The sequence below is a fragment of the Thermobia domestica genome, chromosome 2 (assembly GCF_964235325.1).
Source record: "Thermobia domestica chromosome 2, izTheDome1.hap1.1, whole genome shotgun sequence".
Classification (NCBI taxonomy): Eukaryota; Metazoa; Arthropoda; class Insecta; order Zygentoma; family Lepismatidae; genus Thermobia; species Thermobia domestica.
The window spans coordinates 9,028,429-9,053,167 of NC_137455.1; the positions used below are offsets into that span (position 1 = coordinate 9,028,429).

Sequence of the window (24,739 nt, forward strand, 5' to 3'; positions counted from 1 at the left end):
TAGAATGCTGTGTAGGTCATTGTCACTTGGGGTATCCAGTAAAAAATTTGCTTTTGTGTACCTTGTATGGTTTGTTTCCTAAGAAAGTTATATCTATTTATCTACCTATCCATCTACTCTCTCTCTCTCTCTCTCTCTCTCTCTCTCTCTCTCTCTCTCTCTATATATATATATATATATATATATATATATATATATATATATGCATATATACAGAACCGGTTGTTAAAAAATTAGAATAACATCACTGGTTATATATATATATAACATCACGTTTGTTTTCAGTTTTTTCTTTCTTTTTGACAATGTTGCCATCACTTTCAGGCTGCGAAAAAAATATATGTTGTACTTAAGGGTATAACAAATTTTAAAACCAAAAAATCAGCGACGTGTCCCCCCCCCAAAAAAAAAAATTCTACAAGTTTTTTGAAATTTTCAACACGCAAAAAATAAAGAAAATACGCATCGATTGTTTTGAAAAAAGATTGCACATTTACATCTAGATAGTATCTACAATCTGTGAAACTTTCAAAATTTTTCGACCACCCCACCAAAATTTAAAAATATTCAATATTGAGCATGTATGATACGATAATTCTGTAAGGGGAGGGGGTAGAGGTAAAAAAAAAATAAAGTAGTTTTAGGTCAAGGGTAACCGTTTGGGTCAATAGCGACCCAATTTGAATCAAGGGCCGATTTCACTATCTTACTAGGAAAGGCCCTTTACCGAATTGCACTCCAATTGAGTGAACACCCTATACAGCTTCTCACTAATACTTAAAAACTAAAAGAAACAGATTCGTTCCCGAAAAGTGTTCTAGAAATAAAAATATGTTGGATGTGATACGTGGTTCATACGCGCGACCAAAAAGGACTGTGCCTCTTGGGAACCGCTGGGCTAAAGGAGGCCTAAAGAATAAATTTTAATTAAACAATCGCTGGAGTGGTGCTCTGGGAGTAGTAGGTGATGCTCTGGCGAAACCCTTAGATCATGATTTGTTAATTACAAGTGCAGTAAATTCCTTTTCAGCACTGAGACTTCGTCATACATGAACCTACAGCTTTCAAGTTGTGTTCGAACCGGAAATCAAGCCCAGGTTCTCCGCACACAAGGTTAGGAACCATTTAACCACGAGACAGTCTTTCCGTACATATGTTGTTTTTGATTACTACGAGTACAAAGCTCACAGTGCCTGGAAACAAACTCTGGACTCTATATATCAGATAAGTGTGTTCTTTCCATTGGCTCATCGTCACTGCAACATATTACGGGGGGAAATAATTCATCTAACAAGCCCTGCTATTTGCCTTCGAGGTTTAAGAGTAGGATGTATATGGTGGTAGAATAAGGGATCGAATTTGACCTTTTCGTAATTATGTATTGGAGTAAGTGAGACAATAGAAGTTTGATTATTCGTAGATACATCCATTGCAATAATAATATTTGTTTCATGATAGTGTAATGTTAGAAATAAATGTGATGAGGGAGCCGTGGTGTCTCAGTGTAAAGCACTCATCTCCAGTGCGAGGTTCTTTGGTTCAATCCCAGCTTCCACCAAGTGAGCTTTGTGGTGGACCTACGCCGTGCGCATAGGTTTTCTTGGGGTTTTCCAGTTTCCACTTCCGTCATTCAACCATCATCCATCTGATGACCACCGTTTTCCCTTAGTCTCGGTGCATTATCCTCAGACGTTAAACTCCCCAACCCTAAAAAAAATCTCTCGAGAAGGATACTTTTCGTTTTCTTTAGCTTTTGACAAAGGCAATGCAATGTTGTTTCATAAGTGCGACGTGGAGGCAGTATACAGCGTCCATGAGACATGCTGATTCAGTGCAATAATTTAATCTGTTATGATGTAACGCCCAGTCGTATTGGATATCGGGATAATAAAGAGGTCAAGTCGTGCTCCGGGTCGAATGAAGCTTTTAACAGACCACACAAATGTCCAATCGTCTTACCTAAGCAATTCGAGTGCCTATCAATTAGCGAGGCATCTGATCTGCTAAAAGGATAGTACATTGTTATGCTGATAACAGTTTCCAACATTCGAGTTTCTTTCGTTTTAATATCAGCTATTTTATGTCGCATATTGCGTGTTTAGATTATATGTAGGACATTCACTCATTGTGTATTTTATTATGTATAGTAATATGTTAGCGACAGGCATTCGGGTGCAACACAAACTGCTTACTTTCCCGTATATTTTCCTCCCTTTCATGGTAAACAACTTCTGAATCACGTCAACCATAGGTTAATAGACAACATGGAAATTTTAAAACTTTTTCTCTCCCTTGGGAGAGCTGTTTTATACTTTGATAAGGTCTCTTCTTCGTAACTGCATCTAGATATTCTATCCTTGGTCTTCTCTTCCTGGTTTTCCTCCTGGCTTTTCCTCTATCAACACCGTGATCCAATCGGAGCGCCGAATAATTTGGCCAAGCATGTCTTCTTTTTCATATTATCTTCATGATCTGTCGTCCTTCATTAGCTTCCTTTAGTACGTCTTCATTGCTTTTCCTTTCGGTCCATGATATGCGCATCACTCTGCGCCAACACCACATTTCAAATGCTTCCAGCGTGGATTTCAGCTTTTCTCAATGTCCACGTCTCTGATCCGTAAAGCGCCACGCTCCATACCAGGGTCTTAATAAATCGTTTACGAACGTCCAACAACACATTTCTTGATGTCAGTAGTCCTCTTTTCCTATTGAATGCTTGTTTAGCTTGCGGTATTCTGGAGCTTATGTCTTCTTTACTTTTTCCATCCGAAGACTTCCTAAATAGGGGAACGTTTTAAAGTCTTCGGTTTTCTCTTCATTTAGCCATACGTTTGCCCCTTCCTGTCCTGTTCTTGTGCACTTCATCACTTTGCTTTTCTTCTTATTTATCTTTATTTTGCATGTTTTTTTTTTTTTTTTTCCAGTTGGTCGTTCAAGTTTGAAAGTGCTTCCTGTAAGTCCTTTTCGCTTTGCGATATCAGTACTATGTCATCAGCGAACGTTATTGTGAAAAAAAACCTGGCCAGTTACTTTTACGCCTTTCTCGTTTTTATCAAAGAATTCTTTCATAGCCTCTTCTATATAAATGTTGAACAAAAAAGGTGAAAGTCCACATCCTTGCCTCACGCCTTTACTTATTCTTCTGATCTCTTCCTATAACAGCTGTCTGGTTCCTTTAAAGTTGGCATATAATTCTTCCGTCTCTGTAATCCACCTTTAGATTCTTCATCGCTCTGAGCGTGATATTCGAATCCACGTTGTCAAAATCTTTCTCTATATCTACAAATGCTATCACAATTGGTTTGTTTATTCGGATGTGCTTTTCCATCAACCGCAAGAGTTAGTATTGCTTCCCTTGTCCCCCTTTTTCTCCTGAATCCAAACTGTTCCTCCAATAGCCGTTCTTCGATTTTCCCTTCTATTAATTGTGCGATAATTTTGCCGTTGTGCGTTAATTTTGCTCAGTACTTTTGATGCATGGGAAAGCAAACTTATCGTTCTGTGTTCTTCGTATTTCCGTGCGCCTTGCCTTTTCTTGATAGGGATCAATACGCTTCTGGAAGTCTCTTGGTATTTTTCCCGAGGTGTACATTTCAATAATAAGATTAAATAGTTTCTTCTTTGTTGCTATTCCGAAATTCTTAATAACTTCCGTTGGTATTTGGTCTATTCCTGGGGCTTTACCATGTTGCATTTTCGCCGAAGCATTGTCAAATTCCCACTGTAAAATTGATGGTCCTAATTCATTTTCATCGACGTCTTCTTCCTTCTCTATCTCTTCTCCGTTCACTTTGTCTCCTTTGTAGAGTTCTTCAATGTATTCCTTCCATCTTCTTATCTGCTCCTCTTCTATTAGCGTTGTCCCTTCCTTGTCTATGATAATGACTGTGTTTCTTTTTCTCACCGAACTGTTTCCTAATCTTTCTGTATTGCCTTTGACTGTATTTTCTTCAATTTCTTTGCACAAGTTGTTTACCCAGTTTTCTCTGGCCTTCTCTATTGATGTGATTTCTGCACCTTCTGTATTCCTCTTCGTTTGTTATCTTGAACTGTCTACTTTTCTCCATCATCTCCAATATTTCTGCTGTTATCCAGGATTTATATTGGGTTCTCGATTTTCTTCCTGTGTGCTCGTCGCCTGCTTTTATAATTCCTGCTTTCACGGCTTCCCATTTCGAATTGGTCATCACCTGCTAAAGCTACCGTAGATGTCTCTGTCTGTCGCAATTGCAAATTCCCTTTTCATGTTTTCATCTCTTCTTATCTTGATAGTGTTCTATCTTTTGTTTGGTGTTACCACTCTTTTCTTCTTTAGTCGGAGTTCGCTCTTCATCAAAACTAAATTATGGTCTGAGTCAATGTCTGCACCTGAGTAACTTACTGTTTTTCACTTGATTTCTAAATGCTTGTCGGACCAGTATATAGTCTATTTGTTATCTTTCTTTGTCTACTGGTCTTGTCCGTGTGCATCTTCTTCTTAGTGGTTGTTCGAAGAGCGTATTTGTTAGTCAGATTATGGCTTTTGCAGAAGTCAACTAATCGTGCACCTATCGCATTCCTTTCTCCTAGGCTGAAATTCCCAGTAACATTCTCTTCTTTGCCTTCGCCACTACTGCTTTCTAGTCACCCATGATGATTAAGTTGTTCTGGTCTTGAACTTTCATCAATACTCTTTTATTTGCTCACAGGTTTCTTCTACTTCCTCATCTGTGTAACTTGATGTAGACATATATACTTGGATTATCGTCATATTCTTCGGTTCTGATGCTATCTTCAACATTATTATCCTTTCATTGTCTCTCCAGCTGCCTATAACTTTCTGTCCTATTCACTTATTCAAAACAAAACCGAGTCTTGCTGTACAGTTTATAGCTCCTATCTTTCTGAAGTCCCCACTCCATATGTCTCCTCCATCAGTCTACCTAACTTCGCAGATTCCTAAAGATATCTATCGTCATGCGTTCCATTTCTTCAGGTTTTCCAGTTTTCCACGCTGTAACAGCGATTGCATATTCCAGGTTCATATCCTGCAGGGATTTCGTTTGATGACGACCGAAGGGGACCTGCTTTGTTTCCCCCCAGTGCCGAGGATGACCCTCTGTAAAACTGTAGTGTCGTATTCCCTAACATTACTTATTTTTCTTTCCATTTTGTTTTCTAGGGACTGAAAAAATGGTGATGTCTCAAGTCGTTCCACCTCGTAGTGAAACATTCTTGTCTCTGCCTTTTTTTCCCCCGCATCTGAGCCTTGCCGATGCCAATCATCTTCAGCCTCAGTGTGGTAATGGCAGAGCTGCTGCCCACTACCATAATCTCTCTCTTCGTCTGGCTCCTACTCATAAAAACCTGTCCGGCATGGGAAGCCCTCTGATAGCGAAGCTATCTCCAGCATAGTTCTTGGGATGACTAGAGCACACAAGCCCTACCACCACGGCAAGATGGAGATATTGAGGGAGGGTCAATGTAAACCATAATTTTATAAAAGGGGCACAGTTGATCAGTGATACAGGGCCGACTCTAGACAATTTTTTCACCCCATGCAGTGGCATCATTTACGTTCCTCATTTCTCCAGAAGGAACAAATCGATTTTAAGTATGCTACCCCGTCATGAACAACGAAGGGGACGGAAATATCACTCGCAGTCAGAAAAGGCTTAAACACTACAAATACAATCTCATATATATATATATATATATATATATATATATATATATATATATATATATATATATATATATATATATATATATATATATATATATATTCTATTAAGTTAGTGAAAGATAAAGCAAATACATCTACAGAGGAAAGTTAATAATCCTTTTTATAGAATTCAGTACCGAGTTTCAATCTCAACGTATATCAGTTTGCAGTTCCAGTGCGACTAGTTCTTTTGTCTTTATATCTTGGTCTTCCGTCTACACTTGTTAAAAAAAATTCGATGATAAAGAACTTGTTTGTGACAAAGACCAGTTTAGTTTTTATATCTAAACTATGATAGCCAACTAAATGGAACAGGTGTTCGCTAAGAATTGAGTTCTTGTATTTGACAAGAATCAAGCAGTTCAATCTGGGATTTCTATGACTATTTGCTTTAGCACTGTCCACGACGAAGACCTCCCACATGTCTGTTGTAATTGTCTTTTGACATGAAACTGTGTACTTAACCCATTTCTGTCCAAATTATTTTTTCGAAATATTTGTTTCTATTTTCCATCTCTTACAAAATACACACCAAGTGACACGGAGCGTGATGTCGCTGACCAATCGTAGGCAGTGATACCAACCGACACTAGAAAAAGTTGTACCATTTACCCCGATTTTTATTTCAGCCCCAGAGGTTCCGAAACCCCACAAATGTCGACGTCAGAGGTTATCGACAATGGGCACAAATGGGTTAATGGAAACTGTGATGCTTCAGTCTGGAAACAGTTCAAACTGTGGAAACACTCTTCCTGCCTTCACCCAAAAAGTTTCATGTATCCTCCTGAATATGATTATTTTTATACCGTCTTCATTTTGTAGGACAAAAGGGGATTAATTCTAACAGCCTCTACTACAGGGCCGGACAGTTACTGGACAATACAGCAATATAAGCTAAAACCTGTATAATTCGTTTTTGCTATATGACAATGCGCTGTCTGCTCAATCTGGAATTGTGATAGGCTTTTTACAGGACAGGAACATCGAAGTGCTTCTTCGCCTACCTTGCTTTCTATTGCCCTTAAGGGCCGCGATGCTCAGAGGTAGAGCGTTTGCTTCTGGTGCGTGGGATCCTTGGTTCTATTCCAGCTCGCGCCAAGTGGGCCTTTTAGTGGACGAACTCCATATGCATGCTTTTTCTCGGGGTTTTCACGTTTCGTCCCTCTTTAATTATTCCACTGTTTTATTCAGTATCACCGTCTCCTTGAATCTACATCGTTTACCATGGGATGTAAAACTCTCAATCAGATTTCATTTCTCTTGCCCAAAGTTAACTGTTTTCAAAGCTGAAATTGTGAGGCAGGTGTTTTACGTTCACAAGTGTCATTTATTAGTGTAATTACTTTTCGGTGCGCTTTTGTATTTGACAGTAGAAGATATTAATTACGGGACGTTAATAAACCAACATAGCAATATAAAGGCTATCTAATATTTAACTTTTTGCATTGAGATGCCACTCTTTTTGTGTGGGATATTTTAGTAGAAAATCAATTATAGCGATGTAGCATCTCCGTAAAGGCACATAACCAGGATTTCGTAATGGGTGGGGGAGGGGTTCGTGACATGAATTACTGTGGTTATCACACTAGGGGCTCGATCATTCTATTTTTCTGGCAACATAAGACAATAAAATGAGGATATATTATTATTTTAATAACAAATTATGAAGAAATTTCAAATAAAAGAATATTAAAAAAAGTATTGAAAATGAGTTCACAATATCTACGTTTCTTCCTCTGTTCGTTCAAATATAATAATTTTTCTTTCATTATGACCTCAACTATTATACACAGTACATATCCAATAATGTCTTGTAGAATATTTTATGATATTTGCGCTCCTTTCTTTGTTGAATCAAATGTTAACGTAACTTTCTTCCGCATAACTTTTTGTTTTTATTATTCCGTCAACTACTGTCTGTTGCAAATGACAAGTTAAAGGAGCAGTAGAAAACTGTTTTTGAAATAACAGGTTTGATACTGCAGATAAGCGATGACGAAAAATTATTATAAAAGATGTCCACACTGTTAGAGAACTGCATTATGCTTTCGAAAGCTTGAAATTTTCCTGACTAGCAGCAGAAATTCTGAGAATACCGTAACTTTTCTAGAAATTTCAAATTCCCTTACTTTTCCAGGAAACCCCGCTCATTCACCACCATGTATTGCAAGTAATACAAATCTCCTCATAAGAAAGAGTAACCAAATCTTGCTGTAGCTTTTTATTTTTAACGCTGATTCTTCTTTTTCTCGTTTCTTTTTGTTTCATCCTTCATTATTTTTTTTTCATTTCTGTTTTCAAAGGGGGGTCCGGATCCCTCTTGACTACATGTCTGCTATCTGGCAAATAAAGAAATTGGAGTTCTCGTCAACTTTGTATCAGGTTTTTCTGTGCTTTGCATAATGTTTCCTTGGCCTACTGGTAGCTTCGTATGTGCATAAGTGCATTATGCTTTTAACACTAAAGTGTGGATGAGAAATGTACACTGAAAGTGCTTCTTACCACGACAGTACGAGACAAAAACAATACGGGAGAATACAACATACAATACAGCAGTGTATGTTGTATTTCAAAAAATAAGTTTTGTTTATCAGTCTGTTGAATATCTGTGAACTTCTGTAACTTAAGGAATAGGGCAATTTTATTTACAGATTAATTCATTCCATTGTGTGTTGCACTTTCCATAAATAAGACTATTTTCTTGTTCTTTTTGTGGAGCTAGTAAACAACAGAAATCAATTTCATAGAGATTCAATCTCCGATCTGTTCCACAAAATAAAAGTCCAAGCTATAACACATGTTTCATTGTGAATGTTGCACTGGTGCGATATCTCACTTCTAGAAAAACAAACTCTTATGTCATAATGTTCATTGTGCCCTGCTGAAGTTTCCTAGTTCGTAAACTTCGTACGTATATGGTATACACACATTAAGCCTATATTACCGCTTGTACGAAAGACATGAAAATGTCATGAAATTTCTTAAGTATCGTGAATTATCTTCGCAGCTTTTCATTTATGTTCTATGTCTTACCTTAGACTTTTAAAGATCATTATATCAACAGTTGTTGACATCAAGTGGTATTTTAATGTACTGAATTAATTTGTTTTTCTGCCCACCTTTTTACTAAAAAATCTTGAGCTACCGTGTTATCACTGTATCTTAATAGCTATCAATGAAACTTGAGAGATATACAAATCCGTGTCAATTTTAACCCTTTAAGAATTTATGGCAATTTTTGTGGCCATGGCGTAGTGTTGCCTTTGACCGGTCTTATAAGAGGTATTTAAGCCTTTTTTTTTTTTAATTGGTCAAACATGGCCAAAAGAACACTCTAGATGTGTATTGGGACCGGATGGTCAACTTGTCGGCGCCAAGTGGGGGCGGAGGGGCATGACTAATTTTTTTTCTTAATGCAAATTTCAAAACTTTTTCACGCCCTTAGTTTTCCAGATACCAAATTGACATTTTGCATGCGGATTATGTGCACCTTTGATATTTCTCAGGGTTTTTTTGAGATCCTTACCTGAACACGGGCCCGAGGGGCACAACTATTGGAGGGGGTGATTCAGAAAAATTTACGGTTTTTCCCGATTCAGGTGTATGATACTGACAAGCGAGTGGTACCGTTGGAAACGATACTCTATACTGAAAAAAGAAAAAAAAAAAGAAATAGCAAGGAAGCAGTAGGTGTTTGAATGAAAGTCGAAAATTTACCTCAAAAAGTGCAACCTAACCAGATTAATATGCGTTGGCCAACTTTTCGCCCTCAGAGGATCTCTGATGTGACGTGGAATGGAATCATAGAGGTCGTGAATTGCAGCAAATGGAATATTACTCCATTCCGCCTGCAGTGTATCACTCATTTTCATGAGAAGATTGAGAAGGAAATTGAACCGGATTCATGTCTTCAAATGGACCACAGATTTACAGTTATATTCAGATCTGGGATTAGGTGGGCCAGGGAAAGTGTTCAGCTTCATCCTAGGGTTCCTCAAATGCCGCAACAACTTTAGGTGTATAAATGGGTGTATTATCATTCTGAAATATGGCGTCATTGCTCGGAAACAAATCTGGACCAGAGTGTCTGCCAGAAAAAAAAATATTTATTTATTTATTTATTTGTATACACTGTTCACATTGCTGGAGAAAAAAATATATCAGGGTTCCTACTGGTCAGGGAAGTCAGGGAAAAAGACTGGAAATCAGGGAAAGTCAGGGTAATTTTATAAAATATATTTTTTTCTAACAATAATTGTACACTAATTTCAGCTTACGTAACCATTAATGATCACAATATGGGACGTAAGGGAGGTAAGTGGAATGTACGTATGAGCAATTGATTATTATTTGTTTCTATAGAATAAATGTTCTCATATATGAATATTCACTGTTATTTATTCCTTATTTATATATCAACGTCATTCGACACATACACTGAGAAAAAAATGTATGTGGCGTGCGTAAAGTCGTATGTTACATTTATAAATCCTGTAAGCGTTGGACTTAACGTACAGCAAACGTATAACTGAAAAAGCATGTTTTATAATACTTTCTATATAACATCCATCTGTACGTACTTTCCGTATGAAACAATATAGGCGGTCAGGATCTCCTATACAAATGGACGTATATAACATACAGCTGACAAAGGTGTCATACATATATGTATGTAATATAAGGAAGACTGTTAGATACGTAACAGACATCCTGGAGTGGCATGATGTAACTCCTAAAGGCAGTGCCCATGTAGCATACGGATAACGTATGCTCCGTACAGATTTCTGTAATAAGCAAGAGGATTCCGTATATTTGTACAATATACCGCTCTCCGGAGAACGAATTTTTCTCAGTGTATCATGAAAGTCAAGGAATTTCGTGCGGTTCGGGAATGTTTCGTTCAGCCGCTTTCACACTGGTATGGTATAGTGTGGCGGTGTTCCATCCAGTGGCCGTTATCCCCAATCTTAGGCTACACAGTGTTGCCATATCAAAACTTTTTGTCAAGAATTACAAATAATACAGTCAATTAACCATCATATACATAATTACGGGCCATCCTGTAGGTTAACAGCATGATCTCATACAGTTAATCTCATTTTGTCTCGTCCTCAAATTCCTTCGTATTACCTAGCTAAGTGTTTACATTTATTCTTTATATTTTATTACTATTGCCTACGATTGTTATTTGAGTGCTATGCTGGTTTGCCACCAATGCCAAAAACTTAAAGGTAAAATTTAATAATAGTAATAATAATAATAAACACTACTAAAACGTTTAGAAATTGTTTAGCATATATATCCTTGTTTCATGCAATATTTATTGATTTAATTTATATTTCTTTTTTCAGTACAGCTCGTTGGATACCAGTCCTTTGAGCATATATGTAATGCACCCATTTTGGAACAGAGTAGTAGAGGTACGTGCATGTCCAACTCTAATGATATGTTCTGTTGCACTAGGTAGAAATAAGAAATTTCAATACATCAAATGATATAATCTACGTCAATGTTTCTCAAACTGTGTGTCTCTAGTCCCTCTTAGACTGAAAATTAGTTCATGTAAGACAGAAAATGTAAGTTAATTAAAAATCACACTCTAGCTAAGAATTTTGAACAGGTATAGATTATATAGATAATAGAGTTTAAGATTTATTAAGGGAAAGAATATACAATTGTAATAGCTTAAATAAAATGTTTTGAATAGGATTACGCTGGTGAAACTTATAAGATTGTACTGTTAAGTCTCTGTCTGTCTTACTCCACACGATAACTTGAACGGAAGAGATTTTTTTTATTTTATTTATTTATTTATTTATTTATTTTATTTATTTATTTATTTATTTATTTTTTTTTTTGCAATAGATAGCTAGAGGGATTGTCTCTGCCGACTTCGTTAATACAGTCCATATGCAGCTTTTCTTACTTAATTACCTCGTGGAGTTGTTAGTAGAGTCAATCTGATAACACCTTCACGGGTAATAGTGGCTATCTATATCCCGTTTAAAATGTATAACACTTTCTTGCTTCTATGCAACCTGCACAGTAGCAATGAAATTTTGGTTGCCTATAATAAAAGGATGTGAAGCTTTTCTTACTGCTATTATCTCTGCTGAGTTCGTTAATAGAGTCAATCCATTAGCATCTTCACTAATAACAGTTGCTATTCATATCCCGTTTAAAACCTATAATACTCTCTAGCTTCTATGCAACCTACACAGTAGCAAAGAAATGTTGGTTGCCTATAATAAAAGGATATGCAGTTTTTCTTAATGCAAAATACCGCAAGAGATCCTATACATAGAATTGCATGATCCTCTTTAGTATAAGAATATTCTTGATAGCCTTCAATTACTTAAGATAAAATACTAATATGCATTTTTTTCTATTAATACTACTAAAAATTAAATGAATTTCAGTCAATAATATTTCATTCTACATATTAGTGAAGTAGTGTATGGCCAGAGAAAATGATAAATTTGCTTTGGAAGGAGACAAGAGTTGGTAGGCTACACAACATCCTAACTAATGAAAGTAGCCACCACGGGAAAAAAATGACAAAAACTGCTGTAGGTAATACTTAGGATATATTAAGCACCTAGTAGAATTTATAAATTCCAGACGTGTGTTATTTATCAAATTGTATTCTAAGATGCATTCTAACAGTGGACTCAAATGTACGTAGTTTCTTTAGACTAAGATTTGTTTAATTACATTGAATCTGTATCTTTCTTTCTAATAATAACTAATCATTCGTATGTGATACACTTAAAATATCGATACTATCAAGTTCCAAACAGACAGTATTTGGTATGAGCTAGAAAATCACCATTTTCCTATCCTAGATAGCTCTGTTCTCTTTAGCTCTTACCATACTCTTTAAAACCGACACAGCTAGACAGTTAAAACTGATACAGTATTTCTTCTATAGATGGCACTGTATACTATGAGCAACTTATCAGCAAGAAAAACGATTGGAAATACCCTCGTATATTTAAATAAAATTCTGGTTGGGTTTCATTCAAAGGCTTCTGGTGTTTCATTTAAACTGTTTCCAATGTAAAATAGCTTTAGAATTGTCTATGACGTAATCAATAAGAAGTTGATTCTCTTAACAGAACTAGACTCGTATCAGGAAGATACTTCACATGTGTTTAAAAGAAAACAATTACGAACGTAGATGAGAAAAAGAAATAAATGAATTTGAGATTTACAGTTTAATAAATCTGATAAAATCACTTGTATAAATTGGAAAGTACTCGTTCCGTTACAGAAATATTCAATTATGTTGTCTTATCTTAGCGTTCTAACTATAATGATGTAACTGTTTGAAGAATTACGCATATGAGTGTTAACAGTCGTATGTAATAGTTCAGTATTCATTCACATTATATTCAGTACTCATTCATTCGTGTAATCAACATGATAATGTAGAAACGGGTTTGTGTGAAATTACAATTATTTCTTTCATTAAATTGTTTTGGCTTCATACTTTGAATTGTGAATTGAAGTGTAAAAACAATTGAAGGAAGAGAGCGTTGGAAACAGGTGTGGAGGAGGAAAAGATAGGAAGGTTAATTAGAGACAAAAGTTCAAACAGCGCTTAAATGCTTATTCAAGCTTTGTTACTAATGCTGCTGTAACAAAAATCTTGATGATGACTAGGGCAACCATAAAGCAGTAAAAGCATAATGGAATTTTTCACTTATGGTTGGTACCATATCTATGATTTTGACCACTTTACATATTGAAATTTGCTAATTTTATAAGCATAATAAAGCATAATTTACAGAAATAAAGCATAAAGCATAATGCTTAATGCTTGTTATTCCAGAACCCTATGTATGTATACAATAAAGAAAAATATGTTAATATATTTTGTACCAAAGAAAAAATGATCAACAAAGGCTTATCAATGCCGCAAACAATGGAAAGTTCGAATTCCTCCTCTCCGCACCTTCCGCTCAGAAGATTTTTTGTTTCCTCACTTTGTGTTAAAAGACAGGCAAGACTGGTGTGCTTATTCCAAGATGCTAAAATCAAGAGTATATGCGATCTCAGAGAGTAAGAGGATTCCCAACTAACCATTTCAAAGTAGAAGGCGGTAATCTACTTTGTACTCTTTGTTCTGAATTCATTAAATATGAGAAGTCTACTGTGCAGCTACATTTTCCTCCTTCGTATTGATCTAATTTTTAGTGGGAAAAATGAATAGTTTCATGCACATGTTTAATGTTTGTGTAATAAAAACGAGTAAATAAAACAAATGTGTACTAGAAATAGGTAAAAAATGAAGTATAATTGAAAGAACGCATATTAAGTCATAATTTAGGAAAAAGCATAATGTAAGGAAAAATAAAGCACAATATACAGCTATATAAAGCATAAAGTTGGTTGTCCTAATGATGACTGAACTAAAAACCACTTCGATTTTAACCCTTCAGTACACAGGTAAAATTGTTGTTACGTGAGTGGACGGGTTGTGCCTGTGAGACACCACAAAATCTAAGTTAAAAATACACAAAAAAAACTTTTTAAATAAGATATTTCTATGTTTCAAGGGATACATGTATTGCTTATTGATATATAATGTTGGAAACACGAAACTCATTTTATATATATATAGTGGCGGATCCAAGGGGAGGACTATAGGGGCTAAACCCCCCCTTGACGCTCAATCATGGTTTACACTGGATAAAACGGCAAACTATGGTTTAGCCCCTCCCTTGATCATATCCTGGATCCGCCACTGTATATATATATATATATATATATATATATATATATATATATATATATATATATATATATATATATATATATATAATATTGATATTCAGTAATCGTGTTTGTTTTACCATATGAATAATGGATACAATCAGATATTAGGCAATAAAATTACAACTTCTGAGAAATAGCATCTGCTTACATACGAAATATTAAGAATACTGTGTGTTAACATAAACAAACATATTGAGACTTACAAGTGGGTTGTGTATTGTTTGAAGTACAAGTCAAAAACAAGCCATTTTCACCCATGCAAATTCTTGTCAATTCATTACGTGCATAACATTTCACAGTGTTTGAAGCACACCCACTTTTTGCACGACTTACAAAAGAACCATGTTCCACTGTTTTTGCACTTGCAGCATTTCCGTCTTTTTCCTTGCAGTGGGTCTTCCTTTTGTTCTGGTATAAAACCTGACACCTGACAGTCTTGCGTCGAGATAGATAATACAGCTGAGCTCCTTTCCTCATTTGTTCTTGAGAAACTACCTTGATATAGAGTTCTCTGAATTAGTAATTGATCGAGACACAATGTAGGCGTTTATTCCAGAAATGTTCATCAGTGTAGAGAATAAACGCATTGGCGATCTGCGTACATTTCTACCTACGTCATATAATGCTCACATTGCATCTAACGCATCCACCCCTCCCTTTATCCTGTTGTAAAATGTTATAATTTCAGGTTTTCTACTATCACAGGTGTCACTGTTAATTATGTCATGGTGGTGCATTGGCGAAAGTAACACTACACGTTTCCCTTTGTTCGGAGCATAAGAAACCGGGGTGCACTTTTTCAGTTTCACTGTTACGAGAACTGGCAAGTTGAAGAGTGGGATCATCGTCCGAAAACTCCAGTTTCAACAAGTCACCGTCTTCGATCAAATTTCTCGTCTTTTCTATAGTCAATTTCTTTGACATTTTCTACAAAACACAACTTACAAGTGTCCTGATGTAATTTTAAGTTAATGCTTTCTATGTTACGTAAGTACACGGTTGGTGCCTAGCAGACACACAACAAAAACAATATACCTTCTCGCTCACAGACAACTCAAGCAGAGCCGTGCCGGGGGGGAGGGGGGAGGCGAGCGGACGCCGAAGTAAGGGGGCGAAAAAATTGGGAGAAAAAGGGGCAAAAGAAAGGAAAAATTACTTGGAATATAGTATAGGGGCGCCGTCGTATACTCTCGCCCCGGACGCTGATGTTCCACGGCACGGCCCTGAAAGCACGACCTATAGAAATATAAGTAATTGACTCTCGGTAATCGCAAAGAAAGGTACACTGGTACACTGAGTGACACAATTGTATCTATCTGCCATCTATTGAAAAAACAGAAAACATATATTCTTAGTGCTTACTGTGTGCTTCTCAGGCACAACCCGTGTACTGGAGGGTTAAGTATTTCTACCCGGGGGGAACTAGGAGAGGGCTTGAAATATGATAAATTACTTCCTATGTACAGTCAGCGACAAAAGTTCTTTTCGTTTGGTAAAATTTATTTTGGTAATAACGGTGACTTAGCTGGTACGTACAACGTGGTATGGCTGGAACGCACATAAAATTACTTTCTTTTTAATTAAAAAAAAAAAAAAAGTACTCAAATTGTCCTCCCATTCTGAAGTTATTTACGAAACTAATTTCATTAAACGGAAAGAACTTTTGTCGCTGACTGTACAGTCACCAGTAATAGAGTATATCTTCTACGGTTTATTTAAAGTGTCTTTAGTGCAAAAAAAATGAATGGAGAAACTGAAATGAAATGAAACCTTTGAGTTTTACGTCCCACGGTTATGCAGGCTAGGCTAAAGGAGACGGTGATGATGAGAAATGAATGAAATGGTTGAATGAAGAAAGTGGGAGAACCCCGAGAAAACCCATGAACACGGTATTAAATTTTGAGTGGAATTTTCAGTACGTTACATATGACTCGTGTAAGTGTTTCTACATCCAAAAAAATTAACTTTGTCTATACTCCGTAGAGAGAAAGATTTTCGTTAGCTACTCAAGTACTTTGCAGCTTGCAGCTGCGTTACATACAGTGCTTTCGAAAAGTAACTATTTACCTATATAAAGTAAATTACACAATATAATGGAAGCATGGTTGTTTTAGAGGTGGGTAATGGTAGAACGATCACTTCTGATGCGATGAATCTTGGTTCAGTCCCAGGCCGTGATATTGTGGTGAACAACATCGTGTTCATGGGTCTTATCGAGGTTCTCCCACGTTGTCATTCCATATTTCATAATCGTACGGCTCATGATGGGCTTCACGTGGGACGTAAAACTATTTTTTTTTCTTTTTTACTATTACGTGTTGAGCGATTGTATTGCGTGCATTGCGAGTAATGTTTCCTACAAAGGTTAGTTATTTTGCGTTGTGTTGCTTCCGCTAGCCAGTGAGACTGCTGATCTTGAGACGAAAAGGTGTGTCTAGGTCTTTGTATGTTCATCAGCTTTGAACAATTGAGGCCGAGTGCGCTTAGAATGGTTAGCACAGTGAATATTTCTCGTTAAATACCTCTTAACATGAGTACGATGAATACACAGAGACAATGACAAGTAAGTTTTACATTGGATTTCCAAGTGTATTATACCCTGGCCGGTGAACGATGATTTCTGACAGCTTTGTACAAGGCCACAGCGAGCGAGCAGAAGACAGCAGGTCAACCAACCTTAGGCTCAGAACTGTTGCGTCTCCATGGTAACCACCGCACATTGCCAAAGTTTCACTCACCCCCTCTCACCCTCAACGAGGAAGCAGACGATTCTTTCCTTGCGCGAGAAGCACATGGCAACACTGCACTCCTCAGTCGTCCTCGCGAGCTGAGCTGTCAGAAATCATCGTTCGCCGGCCAGGGTATAGTTCTTAATCGATGTAGTGTAAGAAAGCTAATCGAGAAATTTACGGAGACTGGATCGGTAATGGACTATAATCGAAATGATAGACCATCAGTGCTCGATGAAGAAAATTTGCAAGGTATTAGTTGTTATGGAACTTAATTCCAGCAGAAAAACATAAGTGCTTCAGTCTATTCTGTTATAAAGTGAAAGCCGTTCGAGAATTATTGGTCACAGACTGGAAAGCGATTTAAGTACTGTGAAAGATTTTAACAGTTTCCAGCGGACAACCTTGATATTTCAGACTTTTCTGAACCGATGAAGCAGAATTTAATTTAACAGGTTATTTGAAGGCAACAAAACTCACGTTTATGGTCTTCCAACAACCCACATTGCCACACTTGAAATTCCTTTACATGACTCGAAGACTGGAATGTGGATTCCTATATCCAGAAAAATAATATTCAGCCCAATACAGAAGATCATTCTGTTTATCTTGAACGGATTTTCAAGCATATTCGTGTTGCGAGAAACCTGGCTCCCACCATTGACGACTGTCTGCCATTTGGATCCCATCAGATGCTTTTCGTGCAGTTTCCTGCAATTGCTTTCTCGCTCTACAATGTGCAGCGGAATGAGAGGCTTACGCTAGCCACTTCAGCCGAAGTCGCTTACAAATGGATGTGCTCATAGTTGAAGGTGCCAAATTGAATCACTGGCCCCGTCGGTAGATTTTCCTGGCATACCAGTCAGTAGATCCCTTGCCATACTACGAGGGTTACTTTCGTGGAAGCCTGGGGGCGCGGTGGCTCAGTGGTAGAGCGTTCACCTCTGGTGCTTGGGGTCCCGGGTTCGATCCCAGCCCCCGCCAAGTGAACTTTGTGGTGGACAAACATCGTGCTCATGGGTTTTCTCGGGGTTCTCCCGTTTCCTCCCACTTTCTTCATTCCACCATTTCACTCATCTCTCATCATCACCGTCTCATTTAGCCTAACCGGCATAAGCGTGGGACGTAAAACTTAAAAGATTTCATTTCATTTCATTTTTCGTGGAAGCCCTCTTCCTGATACTTTTTTTGTGGGTGATGTTTAGCCGCACGCTCCTGACTCGCAATGAGCCACAATAGCTTTCGCAGTAGGTATCCGAACACTATTTCACTATGCGGATGTAGGAAAATTAAGCATGGAAAAGGGCCTTGACCCTTCCAAGTAACGGTTTAATTTAGGCATGATTTGACGTCACGTACCTACCTACAATTTTAGGCACATTATTGCTCATGACAGCAGACGCATCATTCTGCCGTCGTTCACTAGGTGGGCAGTAGTGTTTCTAATTTGGTCCAATGCGAACAACCTTCTATATTCTTCCTGGAAATAATAAATTCATATCATTATTATAGAATCGTTTACCAACTCATCGGAGAGCTACCGAGGACGAAATTAATAATGATTGGTTTCAACAAGATGACTGACCGCGCATGCACATTCAGGTAGTCCATGAAGTTACTGCAAACGTTTATCGGAGATCGAATCATTTCTAAGAGCTTGTGGCACCTCGTTCTCCAAACTTAAATCCATTGTATTTTTACTTCTGGGGTTATGTAAGTAATAGTTTTACGGGAAAAAAAATCACCTATACACTCCAAAAACTTCAAAGTGCTACTCGTGATTTCACCTGGAGTTTTCGAGAAAAAGAAATTGCATGCATGCATGTCTGAATATTGGGCGCCATTCCCAACAACTACTGTAAGGATAAGTCCATGTTGCGTGTTATTCTAGTGCGTGACATCTATAGTTCCTTGCGAGCGCACTGCATATTATTTTCTACAGGAACTACCTCCAGATACAGGACAAATAAATAGTTATTGTAACTGAATATACAAGTATGGGAACCACTGAAAGGAGAGTACAATCATATTTCAAGACGTTATTTTTAGTTTTTCCTTATATACAGGGTGGACCATTTATCTTGCTGTACTCTCATAATTTTTAAACAAATGGACAAAAAGCACTAAAATATTACAACATGAAAATATCGGCATGGGGACATTATTTGACATATCCTGTGATACCACATAATTAATGTAGTATAGCCTGTGTTGCTAGCCTGGCAAAAAGTTTTATCTTTTCAAATGGCATACTACGTGTGGATATTACATATTTTGAATTTACATATAAAACGAAAACTTATAGTACCACAATTGTCGGAGATTTCAAGATTGGAGGGCAGTTCATTAACAAGATCAGGTATCCAGAGGATACGGTTATTATAGCTATAACCAAAGAAAGACTATAGGAGATGATTGACACTGGGAAACTATAAAATGGAAATCAATATCGAAAAATCGAAAATCACGAGAATATACCATGGAAATGCGCCCTTGCAGATCAGAGTAGAACAAAGAGTACTTGAATAGGTCGATCATTTCAAATATCTGGGAAGTATTTTGACATAAGATGCTTACTGTACCAAAGAGATCAGGTGAAGAATTGCCATAACTAAAGAAGCATTTAACAAGAAAAGGTCAGCCTTAACTACAGCCTTAATATTGGATTAAGGAAGAAATTGGTCAAGGGCTGTATATGGAGTATTGGACTATAGCTTCAAAATGTGGCGTTGGAGGAAAATGGAGAAGATACTCGTAAATGTTCTCGTAAAATGGACAGAAAGAGTAACAAATGAAGATGTTTTAAAGCGGATAGGAGAGAAGAGGACACTTCTAACCAGCGTCCTTCGTAGGAAAGCCAATTGGGTGGGACACATCTTTAAAAGAAATTGTCTTCTTTATACCACCATAGAAGGAAGGATGGAAGGAAATCGAGGAACATTAAATAAATATTTCCAGCCCCCCTCCCCCCCAAAAAGTCCCAGAACCTGCCAAAAGGTAGAATACTTAATAATAATACCACAATTGCCATGCAGTGTTAAGGACGCTAAGTATCACAAACTTTGAAAAAGCTCATTTTGGAAGGTTCTACACCAGCAAAAGCGCAAGTGAAACGGACGGGGTAACGCACAACCAAAGTACCGTAGCGTGTAATACTACGGTCATCATATAATGTATTTCGAACAAATAGAAACAAAGTTATAAGGAATTGAAAATTTGACCTTTTTCAAAGGACATTATGTCGAAAAAGTTTTTAGATAAGTATCATATCCGATTACATCTAAGCTTTTCAATAGACTTAAGAGGCCTCATCCCGGCGAAATTAAAATACCGCTAGTTTTACAGTAATTATGTGATATCTTCCAATAGATAAAAGATAATCGAAATGTGGAACAAGAGCGCCCTAAACAATATCATTTTACATGAGATACCGTTATCAGGACTCACTTATCTGCTTTCGATTTCCAGAAATTTTGAAAATCGGCATTTATTTTCGCGTTTCTAAACGGCTGAAAACGGAAAGCCACTAGGTGACTTGTGATAACGGTACCTCACGCAAAATAATATTGTCTAGGGCGGTCTTGTTCCACATTTCGGTTATCTTTTATCTATTGGAATATATCGCATAATTACTGCAAAATTAGCGGTATTTTAATTTCACCGGGATGAGGCCTCTTAAAGACCATGAAGCCGTTTACAGCAACTTGATACTTCAAAACATTCAGCAGATATGAAAAAAATGGTACATTTTGATATATAGCTTAAAAGGGCGTATTTGTGGGAACAAATAAAAAAAAATTTTTTTTCTTATTTTCTTTACTTCTACAGCATTAGGGGTATACAATAGTACTCTTTGGTAGATGTAAATACAAATAATTTTTTTTTTTAGCAATTTTGCAAATGTTAGCAGCTTTTACCGTATCTCTAGAACGGTTTCAAATAATATATTGCTGTAAACGGCATTGTGATCTTCACATCGATTGAAAACCATCTATGCATTTGGATGAAGTACTTATCTAAACAGATTTTCGAAATTAAAGGCTTTTGAAAACAGTAAGATTTTCAATCCCTTGTAACTTTGTTCGATCATATCCGTCGTATCGTGATCATATTATTAGACACGAATGTACTTTGTGCATTCTCGTGTTTGTCTCACGTGCGTTATTACGGCTGTATATGCCACGTAAATTTGGATATATTGTACGTTCTCATTTAACATGCAAATTTGAAATGTGTAGTAAACTGACATATTCTTCTTAATAAGTTGAAATCTAGGTAATGTACATTACAAATATGCCAGGTATGAGGAACATGGTTAGATAAAGTTTTAATCAAAATAAAATGCTCCGTGGATTCCTTTAAATCACTCACGACCTGCTGGGGGTCCGGGGACCACATATTGGGAAACACTGATGTAGAGTATAATCCAGGGAGGGCAAGTAGACAAGAGGAATTTCTGTTTAAAAAAAAAAAAAATAGTCGTATGCCATTTCTAACAATCTGAATGTTCATCTATTCGTGGAAAGCGAATGAAGCTGGAAGAGAAAGTATAAACGATTGTTTGAAGCACCGCACCATAATTACGTTGCACGGTAGACGGGGTGAGATCTTGGATTGTAATAGTAGAATTCCAGGGTTTCCCCAGAGGGAAGTACTGTCACACACTACGCCCCAAGTGTATGTGTAGGGGAAGGTTAAAAGTCCAAATATTTTGTTATTTTTTATGTAAAGGAGGAAAGCTACAATGAAACTGATGCACTCCAATAACATGGATAAATAATGGAGAGACAGAATACCGCGATCTTGTACTTAGAACCTGGACATAAAGGAGTGAGAAAGACATGCTTATGGAGAGGAACAGTGTCAGAGAAAGAAGTGAACATGTATTTTACGAAGCAGAATAATAATAATAATAATACTTGTGACACGTTCCTTCTAATGGAGTATTTCTGGCTACACCTTTGCCGTTTGCAACAACCTGATATTTCATGCCGTTCCGGAAACGACAAAAAGCAGGAATAGAGTTTGCTGTACTGCTTAAAATGACGTATTTGTGAGAATGTTGACAATGATTACTGCTTTCTCTTGCTTATAACATTATTGAAAAGGTAGCAATAGCTTTTGGCATTTGTAATTGGAACAAACTCTTGCCATTACATTATAATAAGCAATGTTGCATGTTGTAAACGCCATTCTGATTTTATAATTTATTGAAAATCATGTAAGTCGTTAGATGAAGTGCTTACCTCTGGTGCATGGGGTGCCTGATTAGAACCCTGACCAAGTAAGTTTGTGGTGGACATTATCGTGTTCGTGGGTTTTCTTGGGGTATACTCATTTCCTCCCACATTCATTTGCCTTAGTCTAAAGGGTATAATGCCTTAGTCACCCGTCTCCCTTAGCCTAAAGAGTATAATGTCTTCGTTACCCGTCTCCCTTAGTCTAAAGGGTATAATGCCTTAGTCACCCGTCTCCCTTAGTCTAAAGGGTATAATGCCTTAATCACCCGTCTCCCTTAGTCTAAAGGGTATAATGCCTTAATCACCCGTCTCCCTTAGTCTAAAGGGTATAATGCCTTAGTCACCCGTCTCCCTTAGTCTAAAGGGTATAATGCCTTAGTCACCCGTCTCCCTTAGTCTAAAGGGTATAATGCCTTAGTCACCCGTCTCCCTTAGTCTAAAGGGTATAATGCCTTAGTCACCCGTCTCCCTTAGTCTAAAGGGTATAATGCCTTAGTCACCCGTCTCCCTTAGTCTAAAGGGTATAATGCCTTAGTCACCCGTCTCCCTTAGTCTAAAGGGTATAATGCCTTAATCACCCGTCTCCCTTAGTCTAAAGGGTATAATGCCTTAGTCACCCGCCTCCCTTAGTCTAAAGGGTATAATGCCTTAATCACCCGTCTCCCTTAGTCTAAAGGGTATAATGCCTTAGTCACCCGCCTCCCTTAACCTAAAGGGCATAATCGTTGATACGTTAAACTGGAAGATATTTTTCATTAGATGAGATACTTTATAAGCAGTTTTTCAAAATAAAAACTTTTTTAAAAAATCAGATTTTTAATCCCATGCATTGTTTTTAGTGATTCGAAATGCGTCATAACATCGTGTCCGTGGGTTTTCTTGGGGTACTCGCGTTTCCTCGCACATTCTTATTCCATCAATTCTTCCATTATCATTCACTTGTCTTAATCATCATCTCCCTTAGCCCGAAGGGTGTAATTGTGGGACGTTAAACCGAGAGATTTCATTTCATTTTCTAAATGCGTCATACCATGGTCATAGTACGGCATTAAGGTTCTTTGAGTGGGCATTGCCCCATCGTCTCATCTAGTAATTTTGTTATTATGGAATAGATACACAAATACTGCATTTTGTTTTACTATGTATCAAAATGATTGTATCGTTTTGCTATATGCAGCATTAATATATAATAAACGCACGTAACCCTACTTGAGTATCAAAGTTCAAAATTCAAAGTTCAAAGTGAAATATCAAAGAAGTACTTTTAGTGTGTTGTAATTATGTAGATGTCAAAAGAATTATTAATCACCCTTAATATTAATGACGAATATTATTAATGTTACGTCCTAAGAAATGTATAAAGGTATTTATTTGATATTCGTAAAGAACTGTTCAGATGATAGCAGATATTAGTTTTTTGGGAGTTTTTTTGAAAACATTTATTGAACTATTCATATTCACTCATCTACAATTAAACGCTGACGGGTGTACCATGTGTATTTGTCTAATGGAGGAGGTAATATGTTTGTTATTAACAATATTTTTTTCTTCTTTTTCAGTATTGTCCAAAATGGGTGGCACCGAATGTACTTACTTTTGCGGGCTTTCTTTTCACTGTGGCAAATTATATTCTTTTCGCCTATTATGACTACAATTTTTATGCCTCAAGTGATGATTACCCTGAATTTCCTCCAATTCCACGATGGGTGTGGGCGGTAGCAGCTATTAACATCTTTCTAGCGTATACTTTAGGTCAGTTCTAATTGCTTTTGTTGTTTTGAGAAAATCACCAGTGTTGTGTTTGTGCTATGTTGCTTTACTATAATTGTTCACTGTGGTTGTTACTAACTTTCATATGTTTAGTATAAACTAGTTTCCTTTTTTCGCACTGCTAATACCTGTACTTATATTCACATGCTTATAAATGTCTTTGTTGCTTTTATTAACTTAAGTTTGAATTTATCAATTAAGCTATATTTAAATTTCTATACACATTTATAAAGGTTGTTTAAAATGACTTTTAAAAGTATGATTTTTGTAGCTCAAGGGCATATAATCTGTACCTTCTTCAAAGCTGATGGAAGTGTTATACACTGATCACCAGTTGAATTAGAGAGAGCAGGACAGTTGCAGAAACCGCCCTGCAGAGGCTCCATCAGTTCATAAGAATGAAACGCACTGAGCGTGTACTGCTGCCGTGTGCTTCCTCTCTCGGTATCCGTGTTAGTCAGTGTGTGATGGCCAAGACGAAGGACCTGAGTGCATTTGACTGTAGTCAAATCGTA

At 37.0% G+C, this 24,739-nt stretch overlaps 1 protein-coding gene across 2 annotated transcripts in view; it reads left to right on the forward strand.

The window, feature by feature from the left end:
• LOC145670018 (ethanolaminephosphotransferase 1-like) overlaps nucleotides 1-24,739 on the forward strand; it is a 131,431-nt gene that overhangs the window by 61,614 nt on the left and 45,078 nt on the right. Inside the window, exons 2-3 of one of the 2 annotated variants that reach the window (XM_081738363.1) lie at nucleotides 11,056-11,124; nucleotides 24,014-24,206. In XM_081738363.1, the coding sequence (XP_081594489.1) occupies nucleotides 11,056-11,124; nucleotides 24,014-24,206 (262 nt within the window). The remainder of the gene's footprint in view (nucleotides 1-11,055; nucleotides 11,125-24,013; nucleotides 24,207-24,739) is intronic. The other variant, XM_081738369.1, reaches the window with a different exon arrangement.